Here is a 19,814-nt window from a genome sequence, read left to right on the forward strand (position 1 = left end):
CTTCTAAAAGTTACGGCATAAGGCAGATGTTCAGTGTATGCCCTATAATAAAGTGGGCGTGAGGCCCTGATTTGGCTTTTATTTTTTATGAATGAGAGCAGGAGACATCCAGTTTCTGTTGGATACAGAATCAGCCAGCCTCTCTGACAAATTGAAAACAACAGTGCCAGTTTTGTATTTGTGTGACTCATCTCGGCTCCTGACAGAAGAACGCGCTGATAAAAGACTTCCATTTGTGAGGAGATGGTAAAATTGCTGCCGTTGTTCTTTATGTGGATGACAAATTGCAGAGCAACTGATTGGAGCCGGATTATTGTTAATACATAAACATTCCCGGAGATCACTCAGAAGATTTAGTGAAATATTCAGAACAATCTCCAATTAAACACTGAAAATCACTTTCAGCAAGAGATGATTGAGTAGATGCGCTAATCTGTTACTTATATAAATGCAGACACTGTTTTCACCTTTCATACTGTGCCCGTGCAGTTTGAAGTAGGCCTAGTGCATGCATGTGCTTGAAATATTTCCTTGATCCAAAAAAAAAATGTCTGTTTCCTGTACTTTGAAGGGGATGTGATGTACTCTCCACAGCAACATGGAAGCCTTGAAGACAAAAAAAGGAAATGAGAGTTTGCTGGGAATCTGTGGGAAGCTCTCAGTTGTCACAAAGTCTGGGGTCGCCGGAGGATCTGGGCCTGGGGAGCAGAACGACGGGAGAGTGTTTATGGGATGTTTAAAAGATCTCGGCGTCTTGCAGAACAATTAAAATTCAACATTAGTGGCTCACTGTGCCAGCAGGCGTGTCACCTCAACCAGCTTTATGGGTGCTCTGGTGTCTTTGCAGTGCATTCTTCACAGCAGGATATGATTAAAGTCAGTTAGAACCCTGCGCTGCCAGTGCCCTTGTCCTGCCTGCTCCTCACTCTGACAGTAGCACATAAATCATGAGTAGCTACATACGCTCCTCTATGATCACTTGACCACAAAATGCTCTTAAAGTCTAATTACCATGGTACAGGCTCATTATAGAGAGCACAGAAGACAGTCCAAGAAGTCCTTCTACATTTTATGTCAAAACAGATTTGCACCCAATCTGGACAGCGTCTTTGGCTCTGTAAACATTTCACATTGCCTTTTCACATGTGACCTGTTCACTCTGAAGAAATGTGTTGTTTTAAATTCTGTTTGTCCTCGTTGCCAACTGAGGGAGACGAGGAGAGGAGGCTGGTTATGCCTTTTGAGTGGGTGTCAACCAGACGCACGTGATCACGTTTGCTGCGAGAGGGTTCGTGACTCACTGGCTCCAGGCTCAGGATCCTCGTCTGGCCTCTGACAGAGCGCTCCCTAATCCCACCCTCTCAGAGAGTCAAACAGAGGTCCTCTGAGTCATGCCTTTACCGTCAGTGTGTCCAAAATAAACAAAAAAACAAATAAGCAGATGCGGTTCAATCTTCTATTACAGACAGTTTACTTATTAGGCTTTAAAGACTGGAGTTTCTAAAGATGAGCACCATGAAATAATGACTAATTGATTTGATCATAATTCATGTTAATGTATCACTCACAATTCAGAGACTGCTCAGGACTCAAATACTTGCAAATTTAGAGATGAACTTGAGTGTCAGAAAGTAAATAAGTACATTTTCTCAAGTAAAATGTTGAAATACATACTTTCCTTGAGTATTTCCATTTGATACTTCAGCTCCACAACATTTTCAGTGGGTATTATTGTACTTTTTAACCCATTGTGTTTTTAGTAGTTACTTATACATACAAAACATATTATAAGTGTTTAAATTATGATACACTGTTACACAGAAAGTATTTAAAGCAGTTGAAATTAGTTCCACCATGGCCAGCTATAGCATTACTGCTCACATTACTGTCAAGAGTAATGATCCAATGATATAATAGTATAACAGTGACATGTTATACCACAGTCTAATGTGTTTATATTATATTTTTTACTTTTGATGATGTAAGCACATGTTGTTGTTTGTTGAGTATTTTTAGTGTGATTTTTACATAAGTGACCTAAATGATCTAAATACTTCCTTCACCACTTATACTAAATTTAGGAAAATGAATGTCTAGACCAGGTGGCCAGACAGTCCATGTTCAATATAGTCTGCTGGAGTGTCCTTGAGCAAACTCCTACATGAACCATCACAGTAGCTAACTGCTGAAACTGCTGACGTCGCTTTTTAACCAGGCTGCTCTGGTTACTGACATGCCACACGTCAGGCATCGTCGTCCAGATGATATAATGAGGAAGAATGCCTTGAGAATGACCAAAACTAGCCCTGGATTGACTTTTTCGCCCCAGCTGCTGAAATGAAACCGATCCGCGTGTCCACGTGTTTGTGTCATTTCCATGTCATTTGCATATGTAAACCGTGCTCGCCTATTGCTCCGCGGCTGCACGGAGAGAAGAAGCCGATTTGTCAGTCGGGGGCGTTGGAGGAGCAAATGGGAGAACCGGTGCCCGCTAATCCCGCCCTCCCAGACACGTTGCCTTGGGAGAAGCAACACGGGCCGATCGCTGGCTGTACGGTCTCACCACTCACACACCGCACGTCCTGCACACATCAGCTGCTCTCTGCCCGCGACAGTACTGCTGGATTTACCGCCTAACAACCGGGGAGTTTAACCAGCCGCTCCATCCGGGGAAGGTACGTTATCCGCATCTCATCTTAATCACCAGGCCCATGCTGATAAACATCACTGGTTGTATGTGAGTGTGGGTGATGATGGTTTTTAAAATTATTTTTAAAATCATCCACAGGAATTTGACGCAGACGTGATGATGACAAATACGCAAACAGTTATTTGTGTTTAAGGATTAATGATATACTGTCACAGATGAAGGCGTGACAATGATAAGCATTCCTGTGTGCGTTTTATATTATCTAACAGTGCAAGCTGCCAAATTTACTATGACTGATGAGGAAGTCTATTGTGTCTGTTAACGTTACCCAACTGATTTCAAACCTGAATTTAGGCGGAGTTCGTGCTCACTTTATCATTTTGTTCCTTTTCTCTCGGTAAAGGCAGCGATGTGTGATCTCTGTATGAGTGGATTACTCATATAATTCATGTCTATCACCGGTTTTTAAAATTATGTGTGTGCAGCCTATGTGTGAAGTGGTGGGTATCATGTGCCCCACCTACACAGGTAGATGGAGACATAGACAAGCCGAATAGCCAAGTAGGACCGCGGCTATCTGAATTTCTGTAAACTGAAAACACTGTAAGATTGCAATCCCATGTGGTGCATTCAAAGGCCCCGGAGTGTGGTATGTGCACGCTGTTTTATAACAGAATTAAATTAAATCAATGCTAAAATGAAGTAATGGCACTCAATTTATACCATATATGATATGATATATGCATGTTATACAATATAATATTCTACAAAGTTTGATTGACTTTGCACTTGAACAAAAATGTTCTTTCTTTATTAAGATTAATTCGTATATTGGAAATATGTTTTAATGTAATATAGGCATTATATATATATATATATAGAGAGAGAGAGAGTTCTACATTTAGTTCTACATATTTGACATTTGTGTAACTTTATAGGCCACTTGGCCCATCTGACGTTTTTTTTTTGTTTAATCAAATTTTATGCCTAACATCTTGAATCTTGATACTAATTCCAAGCTATCAATATGTAGATATTGTATATTTTACAGCTGTTCCCCCTGTTGTGTGGCTGCCCAGCCACTGTGCAAACATTTTCTTTGCACACCGTTTTTGTTTTCAATGAAACTGGTCAACTGTGGTCTCTGCTACCCAGAAGCCATTCTATAACCTGTAATCAGAAACATGTATGTCTTTTTTTTTGGTCTTCTCTGTTTGTGTTATGCTAGAGCTTGTAAAATCAGTAAATCTCTGCTCCACCCAACCTCTTTAACAATAAGATCAGAAGGTGGTCATCTTGAGACAAAGAACTATGGAGACAATTACTCTCCGACCCTCAAATTTCACTGGAGACATGAAACATTACAGGCGTTAACCAGTCAAAACACCAGAAATAATCCTTGTGCTTTGATCTACTAACAACTCAGGAAACATGTTAGAGAGATGTGCCAGTCCCCCCACATGTGTCACTTGTGTGGATGGGAGGTCTGCAGTCTGAGGCACTGGTCGTCATGGTGGCAGACCCCTGCCCCCCTTTGCATAAACACACCAACAATGTTTATGAATGACTGTGATGGTAGCAGCTGGCAGGCCAGCTGATGGAGCCTGAATGTTGAAAAATACTCCCAACTGGTTGATTGTAAAATGTCGAAATTTGTTCTTGTGTGACGTCATGATGTGGATGACCGTAACTGTGAGAGACAAAGTTGCTGAATGCTTGAGGACTTCACAGTGTCACTGTGGACACTGTGTCTGGTGTTTGCTTTTGATAGTGGCTAGCCCGTGTTTACTGGCTCAGGTGTTGCATCTGCAAAACAAACAGGTCACTGTGGTCTCAACAACTGTGGTCTCACTGCCACCATCTGCTCATAGTGCTCTGCTGTGTCTCTGTGTTTATTCATGCTTGTTTTTACTAACCTGCTGTGTTTGCCCAAGGATACTTCAGTAGGGTATTTTATTATTGTGTTTTTACATATATTTAATCTGTTATATCACTGGAATTTGTTACATTTTAGCTACAGTATCTCATCTTCATCACTGTGGCACCTGGTGCTTTTTACGCCTTTCTGTATTGTTGACTTATAGTAACCGTGACTTTCTCTCTGTCAGGTCAGTGATGGTCAGTGCTAGTTAGAGCCTGCAGCCGAGGATGTCTGCTACAGATTCGGACAACTCCATTGACTGGCTGGCTAGTGACAATGAGGACAACGAGAGCGAACAGGAGTCTGACTGTACTAGAAAGCACAGCCAGACAGAGGCTCCTCCATCCCCCAGCGCCCCCGTCACACCTGGGCCCGTCTGACAGCAGCTGCCATCGGAGCAGCGAGGTGAAGGAGGGCGTCAGTAACTGGAGCGAGGTCAGGGAGGCCTCCAGTCGGGGCTCTCCCCCCAGCTGCACGGAGACATGGGACAGCGCCATTGGACTGTGTAGTACACAACAAGGAGAAAAAATGAATGGCAAGAACACTCAGCAAGCACTGAAGAGACCTCACAGCTCCACAGAGGAGGGTCACAAGGAACGGCAGCTCATTTCCAATGTGTCAGAGAAAAAAATATTTTTCAGCAGCAAGGTGAGCACCTCTGTGACTTATGCCTGCCTGCCCACATGAGGTGGTTGACACTGTCAGCAAAACTAGAGCATGCCCTATCACCTAGATTGGCCGCCCTCGTGTGCTAGCTTTACAGTGTCTAATGCATGACATTTTCCAGTAAAGATGACACTCCCCTGTAACTCTATAAACAAAATTCGTCATGCTTTTCTGAACAACTAGAGTCATTCTGTCATATGTCAAACTCAGTCAATCAACAGAACAGTAGGGGGAGTCAGGGGTTATCTAAATCATGCTGGGCAACTTTTATATTAAAATGAACAGTAGTTTATGGAAGGTGGTTTGATATCAGCTTTTCAAAAGGAGTTTGACAGAGATATCACCTACAAACTAATCTGTTTTCTCTTTCAGTGCATGGAGCTACAATGCTACATTCATCCGCTGTCATCTATCTTGAATGGCCTTCGTTCGGGGAGATACAGAGAACGTAAGTCGGACATTTAATATCGTTTCTGTTTTTATCTTCAGAAAAATCTCTATTAAACACAACTGTTTCTTAGTTAAGTCTGCACCCCTGTCTCTCCGTCTGTCTCTCCATGCTCCTGTCTTACTTGTGTCTCAGCAAAAGACTGGATCGACAGCGTGCCACTCTTTATGAAATACTTGTCCCTGAGATTTGAGAGCGAGATGTCTGAAACATGTATTGTTGTAAGACTATCAAGTAACATCAGGTATTTCCTGTGTGTGTGTATATCTTTTATAATCGGGCTCATTTAGGGTAAAAGTCCACTAAGCAGTTAAGAAAAACACATTTTAATGTTGTTTTTTAAGAGCAATGTCACACTTCAGACTACTTTGTAACCTAGCTGCTTGGCAGAGGCGAGTGAGAACATATTGTGCCACAGTCTCCAGCAAAGCAGCAGCTGTTCGTGAGTCGTCTGATAGGCATTATAAGGGTCTCTGGAAGGTGTGCCATGTTCAGACAGGCTCTGAAAACTGCTTCATTTGGGATCTTTGTCAAACCCAAACCTTGTGTGACCTAACACTTCCTGGCCACAGAGGCAAGGAGTCTGTTCCCTCACACACACACACACACACACACACACACATTTCACACAACCCATATGCTCCACAGACTCAGCCCTGCTGTCAACACAGTTCCTGTGGCTCATGGTACAACTTTCTTCTTTTCTAGGACTCAGCAGTTTCCAGGAGAGTGTGGCCATGGACAGGATTCAGAGGATCATGGGTGTCCTGCAGAACCCCTGCATGGGGTAAGTGTCTTCATTGTGGCCCACATGTTGTTGTACATCAAACGATGAGCTCTATCATCTTATAACATTCAGGACATCTCCTGTGTATGATATTGTAGCCACAAACGCATTTTGGGACACACATGTGCTCTGTCCAACCTGTGTTGTGTCTGTGCAAGTATTTACTGAAAGACTGGATTTCTTCCAGTCCGATCAGATTCACAATTACAATAAATTCAATCCCAGCATACAATTACGGTAGCTGGAAATTGTGTTTGCTGTCTGTGGGTCAAAGTGGTATCCAACATGTCTGTGACACATGGCTCACAGCAGGTTGCCCTGCGAGGAGCTGCTACCCCCACACATTCAGGATAAATTTACTGAGGAGATGGCTGGTTCTCACTATAGCTGGGCATCTTGTTAAAAATGTATCAGGCTCTACTGGGAGCAGCACACTTGTGACTGCTTGATTAGCTGTCCCCTGGCCTGACGGTATAATGAAGTATGATATCACCCATTTAAAGGAGAAAGTCACTGTAAAACAATCATTTTTAAATGTTTTGAAGTTTTACATTCGTTTTACGTCATAAAATAGCAAATTCAGATTTTATGGTATCAATATTTAAATTTTTTGATAAAAATTGATATGAAAAAACATATATGAAAAATGACTAATAAAACTGATGTCCTGTGCCATTTATTTGACATTTCGATAGACAGAAAACCCTTCACATGTGTGAAACAAAAACTCTATGAAAACCATAGCTTAGTTGGCAAGGTTTTTGATTTCAATTTCCTTTAAATCATTAATTACCAACAGTCAATAACCCACAGTCAAAAACCTAATAGGATTTCATTTACATTGATATAAAAGCACATCACATTCTAAATGCTAGAACCAGTGATTATCATTTATCAAAGTTATTGTCAACCTATTTTCTGTTAATTGGATAACCAAATGATAAAATCAATTTTACTGCTATAAAGGTCAACAATGTGTAAAGAATAATAGCACATTATGATCATGTCAACACAGTATGATACCATTGGAAGTTTATAAATGAAACAGCAGCTTCATGTTCCCCTTAATCTGAATTCAAAGCAGCATCAAGGTATACCGATATAAAATAAAATGTTGCTGAGTTTGGCACAGACTAATTGGAGCCCTCTCCCACCAGCTGCTGCCTTCATATGGGAGACAAAGAGTGGGTGTGGCAGCCTCCCTGCAGACTGCTGGGGCAGAGGCTGGAAGGTGGACTAAACTCCTCCCTCCTTCCCTCCGTCCCTGTGCCTGCTCTGTGTTGCCAGCTGGCAGCCCCTGCAGCAACACAATGGCAGATAGGATCAAAGTGACTTTTTTTTAGCAGTCACTGTTGCGGATAATCTTTCACATGAATTTAACATGCTCTGAATGGAGTATAGCAGGAAGGTCCTGATCATATGCCACAGGCTAATCCCTACCTACCATCTGGTTTTGACGGGTAAGAGTTAATGGGATGCTGCTCTCTGCTGCCCATCTCTAACGAGAACTGCGTCACCACGACTAGTTTATGTTCAGAATGGCGCTGCTGGAGACATTCACACACACAGTCATTGGTGTTTATATTTAGAGGCGAGCAGAACTGCTATACACCAGGCCACGTGTGAGCTCAAAACATGTGAGAAATGTACTTAAGACAATTTCCTCCACACACACGGAGCACAGGCTTTGCTAAGTGAGTGTAAGTGTTGACTTGCTGTTTAAGATTGCGTATTTCCTGTCTGAGCTTGATGGAGAGATAAGATTTCAGAGAAGAAGCTGGCGAGATTTTTGGTAGATTACTCAGATTCACGCATCATGGCATAAGTAAATATTCCTCTTTCTCTCCCTATTTCTTTCTCTCCACCTCTCCGTCTTTCCCTTTTTCAGGGAGAAATATATTAATATCATTCTTAAAATGGAGGAAATGCTGAAGAGCTGGTTCCCTAATGTAAAACTCCAAGACCAACTCGCTGCCACCCAGACAGAGGAAGTCATTCCTACCAAGAAACCGAAGGTAAAGTTAAAAGCAGAACTGTTGTGTAAGAACTCTACAGATAGACAAGGCCTGCTGCCAAGAACATATGGTGTTGACGCAGTGAAAGAGAGGCTAAAATGTTTATTATTATTTAATCACAGGTCTGGGAAAGGGAATGGAGCATTAAAAGCTATTTTTTCTGAGGTTTTACTGCAGTCTCAGGTTCGTTAAGAACAATGACAGAGGAGAAAAGGTAATTTTGGAGGAGTGTCCCTAAAGAGATAAGAAAGGTCAGAATACTCTGGAACATTCCTTTGCATTTCATTGGTGAGGATTTTTTTTCTGTGGCTAATCCTGGCACCCTCCCATAAACAGGATTTTCATGTGCCATTTTCTTCAGTCATTACAAAGAAAGTGTTTTGAGCTTATATAACTGCTCATACTGTTAGTTAATGTTGCTATAATCAATCAATATTTTTCTATTAACAATGGATGAAATTAATATTCATGAGGTGAAAAGGGTCGTACATGGTGACAAATCAACAGAGAAATATCACCCAATTCTGCAGCAGTATTTTAGCTTCTTTTAGCTCGCAGTCTCGTCTCTCTCATCAGTGTTGTTTTCAGCCACAGCAGGCAGCTTTTTTCAGCTCTGATAAACCCAGTGTGCCCTACCTGCCTAACACCAAACAGCAGGCTGATTAAGTTAGCAACTACCTAGTGAACATAATGGAACAGTTAGCCTCTAAAGAGCCTGATGTTTTTCTCAGGAGTTGTGAGAGACCACAACAGAGCTAGAAGGAGAGTGAGTATTGGATTTAAATTTGCCAGGTGGCCAGAAACACATCTTCCAATAAATGCTAATATTGCTCAGTCTGCTGAATACGCAGCTGTTTGCTAACAAATTAGCCATGTGAAAAAATATGTCAATCTTGTGTTTACAACTTTTGTGCTTCCTCCAAGGGGCCAAAAAGGTAAATGGTCGCTGGTTTAAAGCCATAATGTGTAGACTCTTTATGTGATTATAATATTTATTATTATTATTTCATATTATTCTGATTGTGTACTAGTTTGTTTTAAAGAAACAGAAAGGAAGACTAGAAAAGAAAAAATGGAAGGTGACAGTGTAAATTGGTGCAGTTTATGTTGCGTTCAGCCTATTTTTTAGCATTCCCAGGACTACCACTGGGGGGCACCAGAGTTGGAAATATTCAAACCCTTTTCACAGTGGCTTTAAAAGAGAAAAAAGTTATATTATAGGTTATATATATATATATATATATAAATGAACAGAATTTGCCTTCTGTGAGAACCCTGGCTCACTGTCCCGGAATGATAAATGAAAAAATAAATGAAGTTAAACTGTGTTTCTTTCTTTCACAACAGCTATCGCCATTGACCACCACCGCAGACGTGAGCCCCGTCACCATTAGTGATCTCCCAGCTGGCGCCAAAGCCCTGAGAGTCACCGACCTCACTCCTCCTGGAGCCTACTCTGCCAGTAACCTGAAGTGGCTCCACACGTCACCCATCTGCTCCCCCACAGCAGAGCAGGCCCAGGCTGGCTCCAGGCACCTGCTGTCCCCCAGAGACAGAGACCTAACGCAGGACAGTGCTGTGTCGTCCAGCACAGACAGTCAGACTAAGACAGACTTGGTGCCTAGAGGCCCCCCGCCGGGCAAAATCAACGCACCCTGTCTAGAGAGGCTCCTTAAGTCGACAGAAAGCATCATCACCCGCAAGGGGACGGGGGGGTTGATGGACAACAGCTGGTCCTAGTCCATACGGAGGACTGCATGTCCAGCTGTAAGCACCGCACAGCCCAGCCTAGCCCTTGCTTGCTTAGCCCATTCCAGCCTTCGGGGAGACAGGAGCCTTCAAAAGGGATGTCACAGATTCCTCTTCAATGTGGAAGGAGTGTCGACGAACAAGTTGTACTTTCTGTATGGCAATGTGCCCCCTCTGACATGACAAGTGTCTTCTTTAGTTCGCCTTTGTTGACTTATCTCTGTTTTTTTGTTTGCACTCTTGAATAGTGTGTGTGAGAGTGGGAAGGATAGATTTCACATGCCGATATCACCGGAGCGAGTTATTTCACAACTGAATTGTTCCCACTGGCTTGTAGATGCAATAATACAGTTTAAGTATGTGTGAAACCGCCATTATGCCTGAAAGGGAAATAATTGCAGGAGTAGTTTGGAAGGGAGAATTTCAGATAACCAGACATGTCAGTGGTCCACATATAGTTGTGCTGAAAACGTGGGTGAAATGTGATGTTACCCCCCCACCCACCCCCCCCATGACTCCACTCTTAAGTTTATTGATGTGACTGTTACTCATTTGTATACTTTATAAATAAGTCTTTTGGTACAACTGTTCTACCTCAGTGGGCACCACGTCACAGATAGTGAGTAGGAATGTGAACGCTACACTCAAAGTCTGGACACCTCACCAGATCTGCAGTGAGCCAAACGGCCTCTGGCAGCGAGGTCTGCAGTATGACTCGTTCTGCTTGTACAAACAGAGGATGCTCTCTCCGTGGGGATGCTCTTGTGGCCTGACTGGTGCCATTGTAAAGAATGTCAACTGCAGATTTATTTTTTGAGTCTCCCAGTAGAAGGCAATCAGTGCCTGTAATGTCAAGCTGTGCCTGTAAGCCGGTTTGAAAACGAGAGAGAACCGCTCAGAATACCTGCTCCTCTGTGGGATGTACAAATCAGGAATTCTCACTCTCCTGCCATTTTCCTGTATTGAGTAAATTATTCAGCTCTTTGCCAACTACTTTCTGTGGTGGAGTAGAACAATTCTTTTATTTTGCCACAGAACTGGACTGTATGTTTGACCAGCAGAGAGGGACAAGGTATTTCTCTGTGTAGATCTTACAGAAAGGTTGTCGATTTACCCCGAAAAGTGGCCTTTATAGTGTGAATTTTTATACTTTCAAAATAAATGTGGTTATATTTGTTTGATGCAAAATGGCTACAGATTGTTTTATTGTGAATTTTCTAATACAGGCTGGTAGAAGTTTGTAGAGAATCCTTCTTCTCACATTCTTCAGCTCTTTCACCTTTATGTTGAGTGAAATATTCAGAAGCACTTTGCAGTAACACAAAAACAGTAAGACATAGGGGGAAAGACCAACTGTCTCAGTAAAAGGAATCTGTGAAATAGCCCATTGTAAGTCTCAACCGAGTTCAATTAAGCATCAAGAACCCCAAAGAAAGGTTGCTGTCTGATTTATATCGCAGTTAGACCAATTATAGGAGCTCACTTCCTGAAGGAATAATGAGATGTATTGTTTGTAAGGCAGGATGTAATTTTCAGTAATTCAGTTCTGCTTTACAGACAAAGTGAAATTTTTGCTTTTACAGAAGTGCGTTGAAATGTAACAGCTCAGTATCACTTCACATTTCTCACAAAGCGTTGCTGGCATGGTTAGGCAAGGTGTTGTTTTTTTTCTCTTCATACATTCAGTTTCTGTAACTACAGAAAAGCCAGCCAGCAGAGGTAAAACTATGTAAACCGCCTGTACTACACATACAATTACAACTCATGGAATGATAATAACAGCGATAGTGATAGATATATAGGCATCAATTTTAGTAAAGAAAAAATATATCACTGGAATGCATTTGCATGTGTAAAATATTGGGTGGATTTGAAAATTCTGCAAATTGTTTCAGAAAAAAGCGATGAGCCGGCTACTGTAGAAAATGAGAAGATTATGATTGCACTATATGACCTTTTAGTGGTAGTTAAATATACTTTGTAAAGTTCTGTGTGATACAAGATGCAATTTTCTACTCCTACTGCCTGGAGCTGTACGGCAGTAGGCACAGTATTTCTGCCAACTACAATTTAAAACGACTAGTTTCACCAAATCTCTAACTGAATACAGCCATCTATAGGTGAAAAGGTAAACATGAGCTCATATTGCTTTGCTAACATAACTCTATAGGTGTTTCCTTCATGGGGAAAAGAAGCACTGTAGCATATCATGAAAGGTTTCTTATTTCCCTTATTCTCATTTGAAAAATACACATTCTTGAAAACGGCAATATAATGCTGCGTTGGAGCCGCTTTTATTTGTTAAAGGAAACCTTGGTGATTTTGAAAATTTTTCTGAAACCACTATGATACACCAACTGTGGATTCCGTTTCACTCAGCTTATGCCAGGCACATTTTCTTTTCCTCTGTCACCTTATAAGAACATGAAGTATTCACAGAGGCAAACAGAAGTTTGTGGGAGTACTGCGGTCTGAAAAACAATTTGTCATGGAGTTAAGGAGATGGAAAATGGTAAATGTCTACCTTTTATTGTATTTGTCTTTCTCTGAGTTACTCAGTATAGTCAGGGGTGATTTGCAGTAGCTAGATGGTTCAATTACCCACATTGCATTGTTTCAGCGTTGCCGCCCCAAATTCCATCTCCCAGGGCAAGGCTAATGGTCTGGACTCACGTGCGCAGACGACCTGACAGCATCCATGTCCAAAGCTGGCACAGATCTGCCTTGCACTTGCCCTGAAAAGGGAAGTTGTTATGAATGTAAGGAAGAGCTGCATCAACAAAAAGGCACCTTTCTCATGAGGGTTGGACCACATCGCATTGTGCCGTTATAAGGTTGCCAATAGTGAACATGTGATGTGCTGGGAAATTATACGGAAAATAGAAAGTGCAAGGCATATGAATGTAATTTTAAAAAAAGATTTAAAATGTATTTAAGGCTTTATTTGGGGTGCATTCCAAAATTTATTTGAAGCCATGAATGGCTACAAGTATGTTTATTGGAGGATACTTCTCACATTTTGTGTTATTTAATTTTTAATTGTGAAGGTATCAAATTAAGGAATGTTCTGCATAATTGCCATCTTGTGAACCTAAAGAAGGCAAATCATAGGTGCACAGAAAAACCAACAAATGCCAGACTGCCCTATACTTGATAATGAATCAGATGTTTATTAGCTCAGCTATGCGCTCAACTGTATAACTGGGACCAGAATTATCCGGTACATTATAGATTAGTATTACCATGGACAAGAAATCATATTGCTTTCCACTTTAAAGGTTCACATAGGTTATACTTTACAAAACTGATTGATGTCCGAGTGTTTTGTCCAAGATATGTGTGGGCAAAACTACAAACACTGATCATTACTAGAGGAACAGAGATGGGAGCCTTTTGTTGGAAGCATTCAAAGGCAAGTGGGAGAGAGAAAAAGGGAGGAGGACAGGTCCATGGTTCTAGTTGCAAAAAGCCGGAAGGAATAATAAATAGGGCGTCTTTCTCTCCAGCTACCCTTTCATTGTACATTGGCCTTGATTTGAGCTCCAGCTGAGTGTGAAATGACAAGGCAGTGTGGTGTTGAATCAGAGCCAAGGTGGCTATGTTTCACTCTGCTTGTTATGTAGCCTACTGTATCTACGTAATTCATTTTTCAAGTGTTCCCGGACAGAAAGAAGCAGATGTGAAATCACCTCCCAACAGTTAACTACCCCAATCTATTAATAGATTTTTTTTTTAAAGAAATACTGTAGAGATAGCATGAAGTGAAAAAAAACCTCTTCATGCTATAAAAAGGTCTTATCATGTCAGTGCAGTCAGTGAATATAGTGCAGATAATTGCAGAATAATAAATATGTTCTTCAAGCTGTAAGATTCAAATTACCAACTACATCCTTGTCCAACTACAACTTGCCTCCCTGTAATTCAACAGTTAGATGCAGTCTGTGTTAATGCTCATCATGGCTGTAATCTTTAATCCAGCAATTTTAGAAGGCAAATCAAATGAATGAAGACAACTTCATGGAAAATCAAGGCAATTACACGTGCTCCTTTTCCTGAGGAGTCCATCAAAACAAACTGAATGCTGGTTTCCTCCATAATTTACAAGTTGTGAGAGCAGCAGGAGTTGCGAGGAAGAACAGCATGTTTCAGAACATTCTGCAACTTCGCATGAGAATGTCACACATTTTGATCGGATTCCCGCCAAGCAAGGAATGGACTCATTATGTTATTATGAACTGTACAGCTGATTCATTCACACCCTACAGAGATAATGGTGTCATCTGTCAGATGACTGAGCACCTTTAATTAAGAGACCTGTGAACCCAAAATATCCCCAGCTCAATTATTATTAGAACCGGTTATACAAATGATGAAACAGCCACCGCAATCCATAGCTGCTTTTCACATGGTCAATCAACACTCGCATTTTGCATAAACACTGGGGAGGTCTGGTCGGTCATTGTCCTTGGTAAATCAAGTTTTATGGGAGGTTACACAAAACAAATGTAATTTTGTAGCTTGTTATTTATCATTTGTAGTTTAATTCCACAGTATGATGATGTGGATGAATCAATGCTGTATGAGGGAGTCTGCTGTTTCTTCCGGATATTGCAGTGGGAGTATTCCTGTCTCTGGAGCCAAACAACCAACAAGTAAGTGCATCACCAATGCAGAAAGTGGTAGACTGAATTCGATATAGTGCAATTGATTTTGCCATCTCCAATAGGTTAGTGGCAGCACCTTTTTAAGTGGAAGAACACTGTTCAAAGTGCACTGTTGCCCTTCTGCGTAGATGTTACCAACAGTCTTGATTTTGAATATTTCTTCAAATACCAGGTGTTTGTTGTTTCAAACAGCAATGGTGAAATGTACCTGACGTGTTAATGGTTTTAACATTAAAGATAAATTGTACTTGATAAGTTGCTGAGGAGATATTTTTTACAGGTGTGACAAATGCTTCACAGAGCATGTTCAGAGCAAAAATGATGAGGGTCATTAAGGAGATAATAAACTTATTAAACTTATTAATTAACTTACGCTATGTTAACATGGACTTTTAAAGACTTAACACTTGCTCACTATGTTCTCACAATTTGGTCAGCTGTCATTGATTTAACATGTTAGACAACCTCTATTTTTCATGGGTTAATTTTTATGCAGTTTTTTTTTAATGTGGACCATCAGTGCCATAGAGACTAATTAAGTGAGCGAGGCATCATTAAGCCCTTATACCAAAACCATCCACATATTGCCAGCTCATTACCTGTACTTACTGTTGCAGAGGATGATTCTTGTGGGCTTTTGATCTTCCTGGAAGACGCAAACTATGCTCTAAAAGAACAAACAAGAATCCCTTTAGCCCAGAGCATTTGGGAATTCTCATGTCCCTTTGGGTCTATATATGCAGTGTATATATGTAAACCCCATATGGACCTTAATGCCTTATACCAGTGGGGGTGTTTGGATTTATAGACCATAACACGGTCAACAACCACTTCAAACAATCATAAAGCCAATTCTTTCCTGTCAAGAAGAGGTAAATTGTTCTCAGTCTAGAATAATCATATGAACTATGTATAAAAATAGATAATGCAGTACATCTTAATTAACACCATGTTAATTACAAATAATAGTATTGCTTTCAATCCTGAGGCTATAAATGTCTGCCACATAAGTTGGCGGCCCATTTTGAAGCTTTGTCACATTTGCAGTTACTCTTAAAGCTGCAAAATACAACTTTGATGAAAATGTCAACCAATCAAATGTCAGGCTTTGCCTTAAATGGGGCGTACTTGTCATCCTGGGTATCTTAATGAGCAACACCTGTCACCTCTCTTGGGTCTTAACACTCAGGTACTGTACTGGGGAAGCAGGTTGCTAAGGATGAGATCACCAACAAAGACATGACATACCAAGAGCACAGAGCCTAAATATGGCCAACTTCATTAAGTCTCACTTCCAAGAATAGGGGGCGGACTATGCTCTTGTAGGTATGAATAATGGAAGCAGCCTCTTGGAGCTCATTTCCAGGGAGTGATCATCATGCTCAAGTATGGCCTAATGATCACACATATAAAGTGAGAGGCTGGCATTCATGATTAATGCCCTCAGGTCTGTCTCCAGAGTTACACAGCCTCTCTGTCTTCTGGAGGTTCTGTTCACCGAGCACACAACGCAATTTTCTCACAGAAAAATAAGATGCACTGTGAATCACTGGAGTCAGAAGATGTGTTGACACGTGTCACTGTGTGCACAGCTAGCTGTAATATCAGGCATATCATTCTGAATACACTAACTACACAAAACTAATTCATACAACATTCATGTGGCATATGGTTGATTGTTGTTCGTTCCGAACATAAGGTAGAATTAGAGAGCTAAACCTTAGCATTTTTGCACTTACAGTTGCAGATTGAATCTACAGTATATTCTAGGGAGAGACATATACTCACAAATACTATTTTATTTTTCACATGTGTAAAGACATGTCCTATATTTATGCCTTAAATACATAATGGAGGAATACAATTTCTCATTTGATATGCTCATGAGTGTTTGCTTCTTTTGTCTGCATACTGTGACTTTAATGATATTTCTTTCATATCTTTGTAAGCCATGGTTAATTTTCACACACTAACATAAACCATCGTTGGTCCATGAACAATGATCATATGTGTTTTTGCATTACTTTGCTTTACTTTTACATATTTTGCATGATTTTCTATTTTCTATTGATAAATAATTTATTTTCATCCACATCTACTGATCTTACTCCAGATGTCTTTGTTTTGACCACTAGGTGGCACTATTGTCAAAAAAGACTATAAATATTACTGGACAGCTACTTCCCCAAAGTTTAATTCTTCAACAATAAGGTAACTTGCCAAGACAATGATCATCACAATGTCTCAACATTGTGGGAACATACATATTAGAATTCACTTTCAGCAGAGGCCCTGCACTGCCATAAAAGTAGTAATTTCAACATATGTATCCTGAGTGTGCTTCCATGTGGCTATCTTTCAGTGTCAAATGCCTATCATAGAATTTTAAGAGTCACCATGGTACGTCATGCTTCAGATATACATGCAGGTAACTTACAGTCTGACAGACTAGAGTCATTGCATTATGTCTGCTTCATGCAAAAAAACATTACATATTGCAGTTTGGCTTCCTAACACATCAATGAGTCATGGACTGCTTCAAAGACATCTGTGTCTCTTTCAATGATGGACATGGTTTAGTGTTGCACATATGGAGCATAGATCACTGACTGCACTCCTTAATTGTCTGTGTGAACAGCCCATCCATCAGATCATCCCACTTTAAGACTGCTGGAATTCCATGATCCAATAACCCTGTCGTTGGTTGACCATATAATTGATCCCAACATACCAGCGGTAACTCTGTTATATGAGATGCTTCAGACCTAACGGTATCGGTTGACTGGAAGGCATGTCATTTCACTCTCTAGCAATGACAAGGCTACAAAGGACTCCTCTCATATTTCAGTGAGACATGGCTGAAATATTTACAGTCACCAGCCTGGAGATAGACTCCATCAGGCTGGATAAAGATGAGTGACCTGAACGTGCTCTAAATGTTTTCTCATGTTATCTCATTTTATTCCAGTAACTCACAGGTTGCCATTAATTACAAAAATCTTGCTGAACAAATGGAGACAGGCTGTCCATTTTACTTTACAGCTCTATAGATAGCTTCTTGCTCTGATCAGCAGCAACCTTAACACCTTTTTACTTCAGGCTGTAGGCTGAAGTAATGACTATTTCTATTTCCACCCTATGTAAGCACAACATTTATTCAAGGAAGACATTAGTGCATGCCAAATCGTATATATATATTAATCATATATAAGAGGGAGACTGTAGCACAAGACTTTTCCCAATCTAATGTGGAAAATGTGTATTACTCATTCCTCCTGCTGTCTCTGTGTATTTATTTAAATATAAAGACGAATCAAAAAAAATGCTAGTTTTCATGTGGATCAAACTTTGTGCAGTTTTTTCTCCCACAGTATTTCTTGTGAAGACTAAAATGGGCTCTCCACACACACAAATGTCAGTTTAGTCACCATGAGGAGGAGTACTACTCAGTTGTTTTATGTCTTCTGTTGCTCTAAGGGGATTTATCATTTCTACTTATTTTGATGTCGGCATTGTTGCATATGCTGTTTTATCTGTATCTTTATTGCATGTTCCACTTTAAGTAAGTGAAAAAATTAACCTGGCAATGTCAAAAGGGTTGTTCTCTGATTTTAACAGAAAGCCTGTGTTACAAACTGGGGGCGTGGAATGAAATTGCTTGTGTGGAATGAAATTGCTTGTGTTCGTAACGGGATACTGAAGCACAAACAGGCTTATAGATTTTAGACTGACCCACTTGTTGATTATGACGCCTTTCTTATCATCTGTGTGGAACTGACCTAGATTGTGTCACTGCCAAAAATGTATTTAGTTCAGATCAAATTATCCCCCCAATCTCTTTCAGCCCAACTGGGCCCAAACAACATGGCTGTTGTGAGACTAAATAACTGACCGGATGAAAAATCAGTAGAAGTGCGTGATCACAATTACTGCTCACTGATTTTCAGAAAATTAATACCGTACTTATTGTCAAGGGCTTTTGTACTCTTATTTTGGTTTGACATGCACATTAGCTTAGGGCATCACAGTGTTAAGAGTCCAGTTGTAGGTCTACAGACATCATTTAGCACATCGCATGCCTGCTAAATCATGTCTTGGAGGTCATCTGGATGCTGATATACCTTTCAAACTACTAGACCAACATCTAGTCATAATTACACCTTTGCTCTGAGATCACACTTAAAGAGACCATTTTACTATATTACTGCCCAAAAAGAAAATGGAAAAGGTTTAATAGCGCTGACTTATTTCCAAGGATAATGAGATTTTGTAATGTTTACATCGATTTACTGTTTATGTTTTTTGCAAGGACAGCCACAAATAATTTCCCCAGAGTTAGCTAGCAGCTAATTGGGATCATTGCTAGTTGAATTTATGGAAATCCACAAAGAACACAATCATGTTCATTAATGTATTACACAAAGAAATGTCAATTTACAATACATACAAGTGAACAGGAAAGAAACGTACGTGCATTTTGAAACAGTCTCCTTTTAATGAGCTAAGATGTAAGTTAAACTGAAATTAAGACATGTGGCTGACATTTATGTATATTTACACCATAAATACATGAATATATAGCAGGTGATAACAATTTTTTTAAATAAACTTCAACTATGTTTATACACTTACTGGCCACTTTATTAGGTACACCTGTTTAATTGCTTATCAGCACAAATAGCTAATCAGCCAATCACATGGCAGCAACTCAATGCATTTAGGCATGTACACGTGGCCAGGACAACTTGCTGAAGTTCAAACCGAGCATCAGAATGGGAAGAAAGTGATTTTAAGTGACTTTCAACGTGGCATGGTTGTTGGTGCCAGACTAGCTGGTCTGGGTATTTCAGAAACTGCTGAACTACTGGAATTTTCACACACAACAAACTCTAGGGTTTACAGAGAATGGTCTGA

At 40.4% G+C, this 19,814-nt stretch overlaps 1 protein-coding gene across 2 annotated transcripts; it reads left to right on the top strand.

The window, feature by feature from the left end:
* The first annotated feature begins 2,519 nt into the window (after positions 1 to 2,519).
* On the top strand, positions 2,520 to 11,426 carry LOC119893729. Of its 2 annotated transcripts, none has more exons than XM_038706059.1 (6): positions 2,520 to 2,675; positions 4,759 to 5,219; positions 5,610 to 5,685; positions 6,394 to 6,472; positions 8,361 to 8,487; positions 9,835 to 11,426. In XM_038706059.1, exons 2-6 carry the CDS (start codon positions 4,848 to 4,850, stop codon positions 10,225 to 10,227), a joined length of 1,047 nt encoding a protein of 348 aa, XP_038561987.1. In that variant the 5' UTR covers positions 2,520 to 2,675; positions 4,759 to 4,847; the 3' UTR covers positions 10,228 to 11,426. The 2 variants fall into 2 exon arrangements, with proteins under 2 accessions (XP_038561987.1, XP_038561988.1); XM_038706060.1 differs by lacking the exon at positions 2,520 to 2,675 and having other exon boundaries at positions 4,784 to 4,930; positions 4,986 to 5,219.
* Positions 11,427 to 19,814: the final 8,388 nt, after the last annotated feature.

The sequence above is a fragment of the Micropterus salmoides genome, unplaced genomic scaffold (assembly GCF_014851395.1).
Source record: "Micropterus salmoides isolate LMB-PRFRI ecotype aquatic unplaced genomic scaffold, ASM1485139v1 Ms_hic_scaffold_8, whole genome shotgun sequence".
Lineage (NCBI taxonomy): Eukaryota > Metazoa > Chordata > Actinopteri > Centrarchiformes > Centrarchidae > Micropterus > Micropterus salmoides.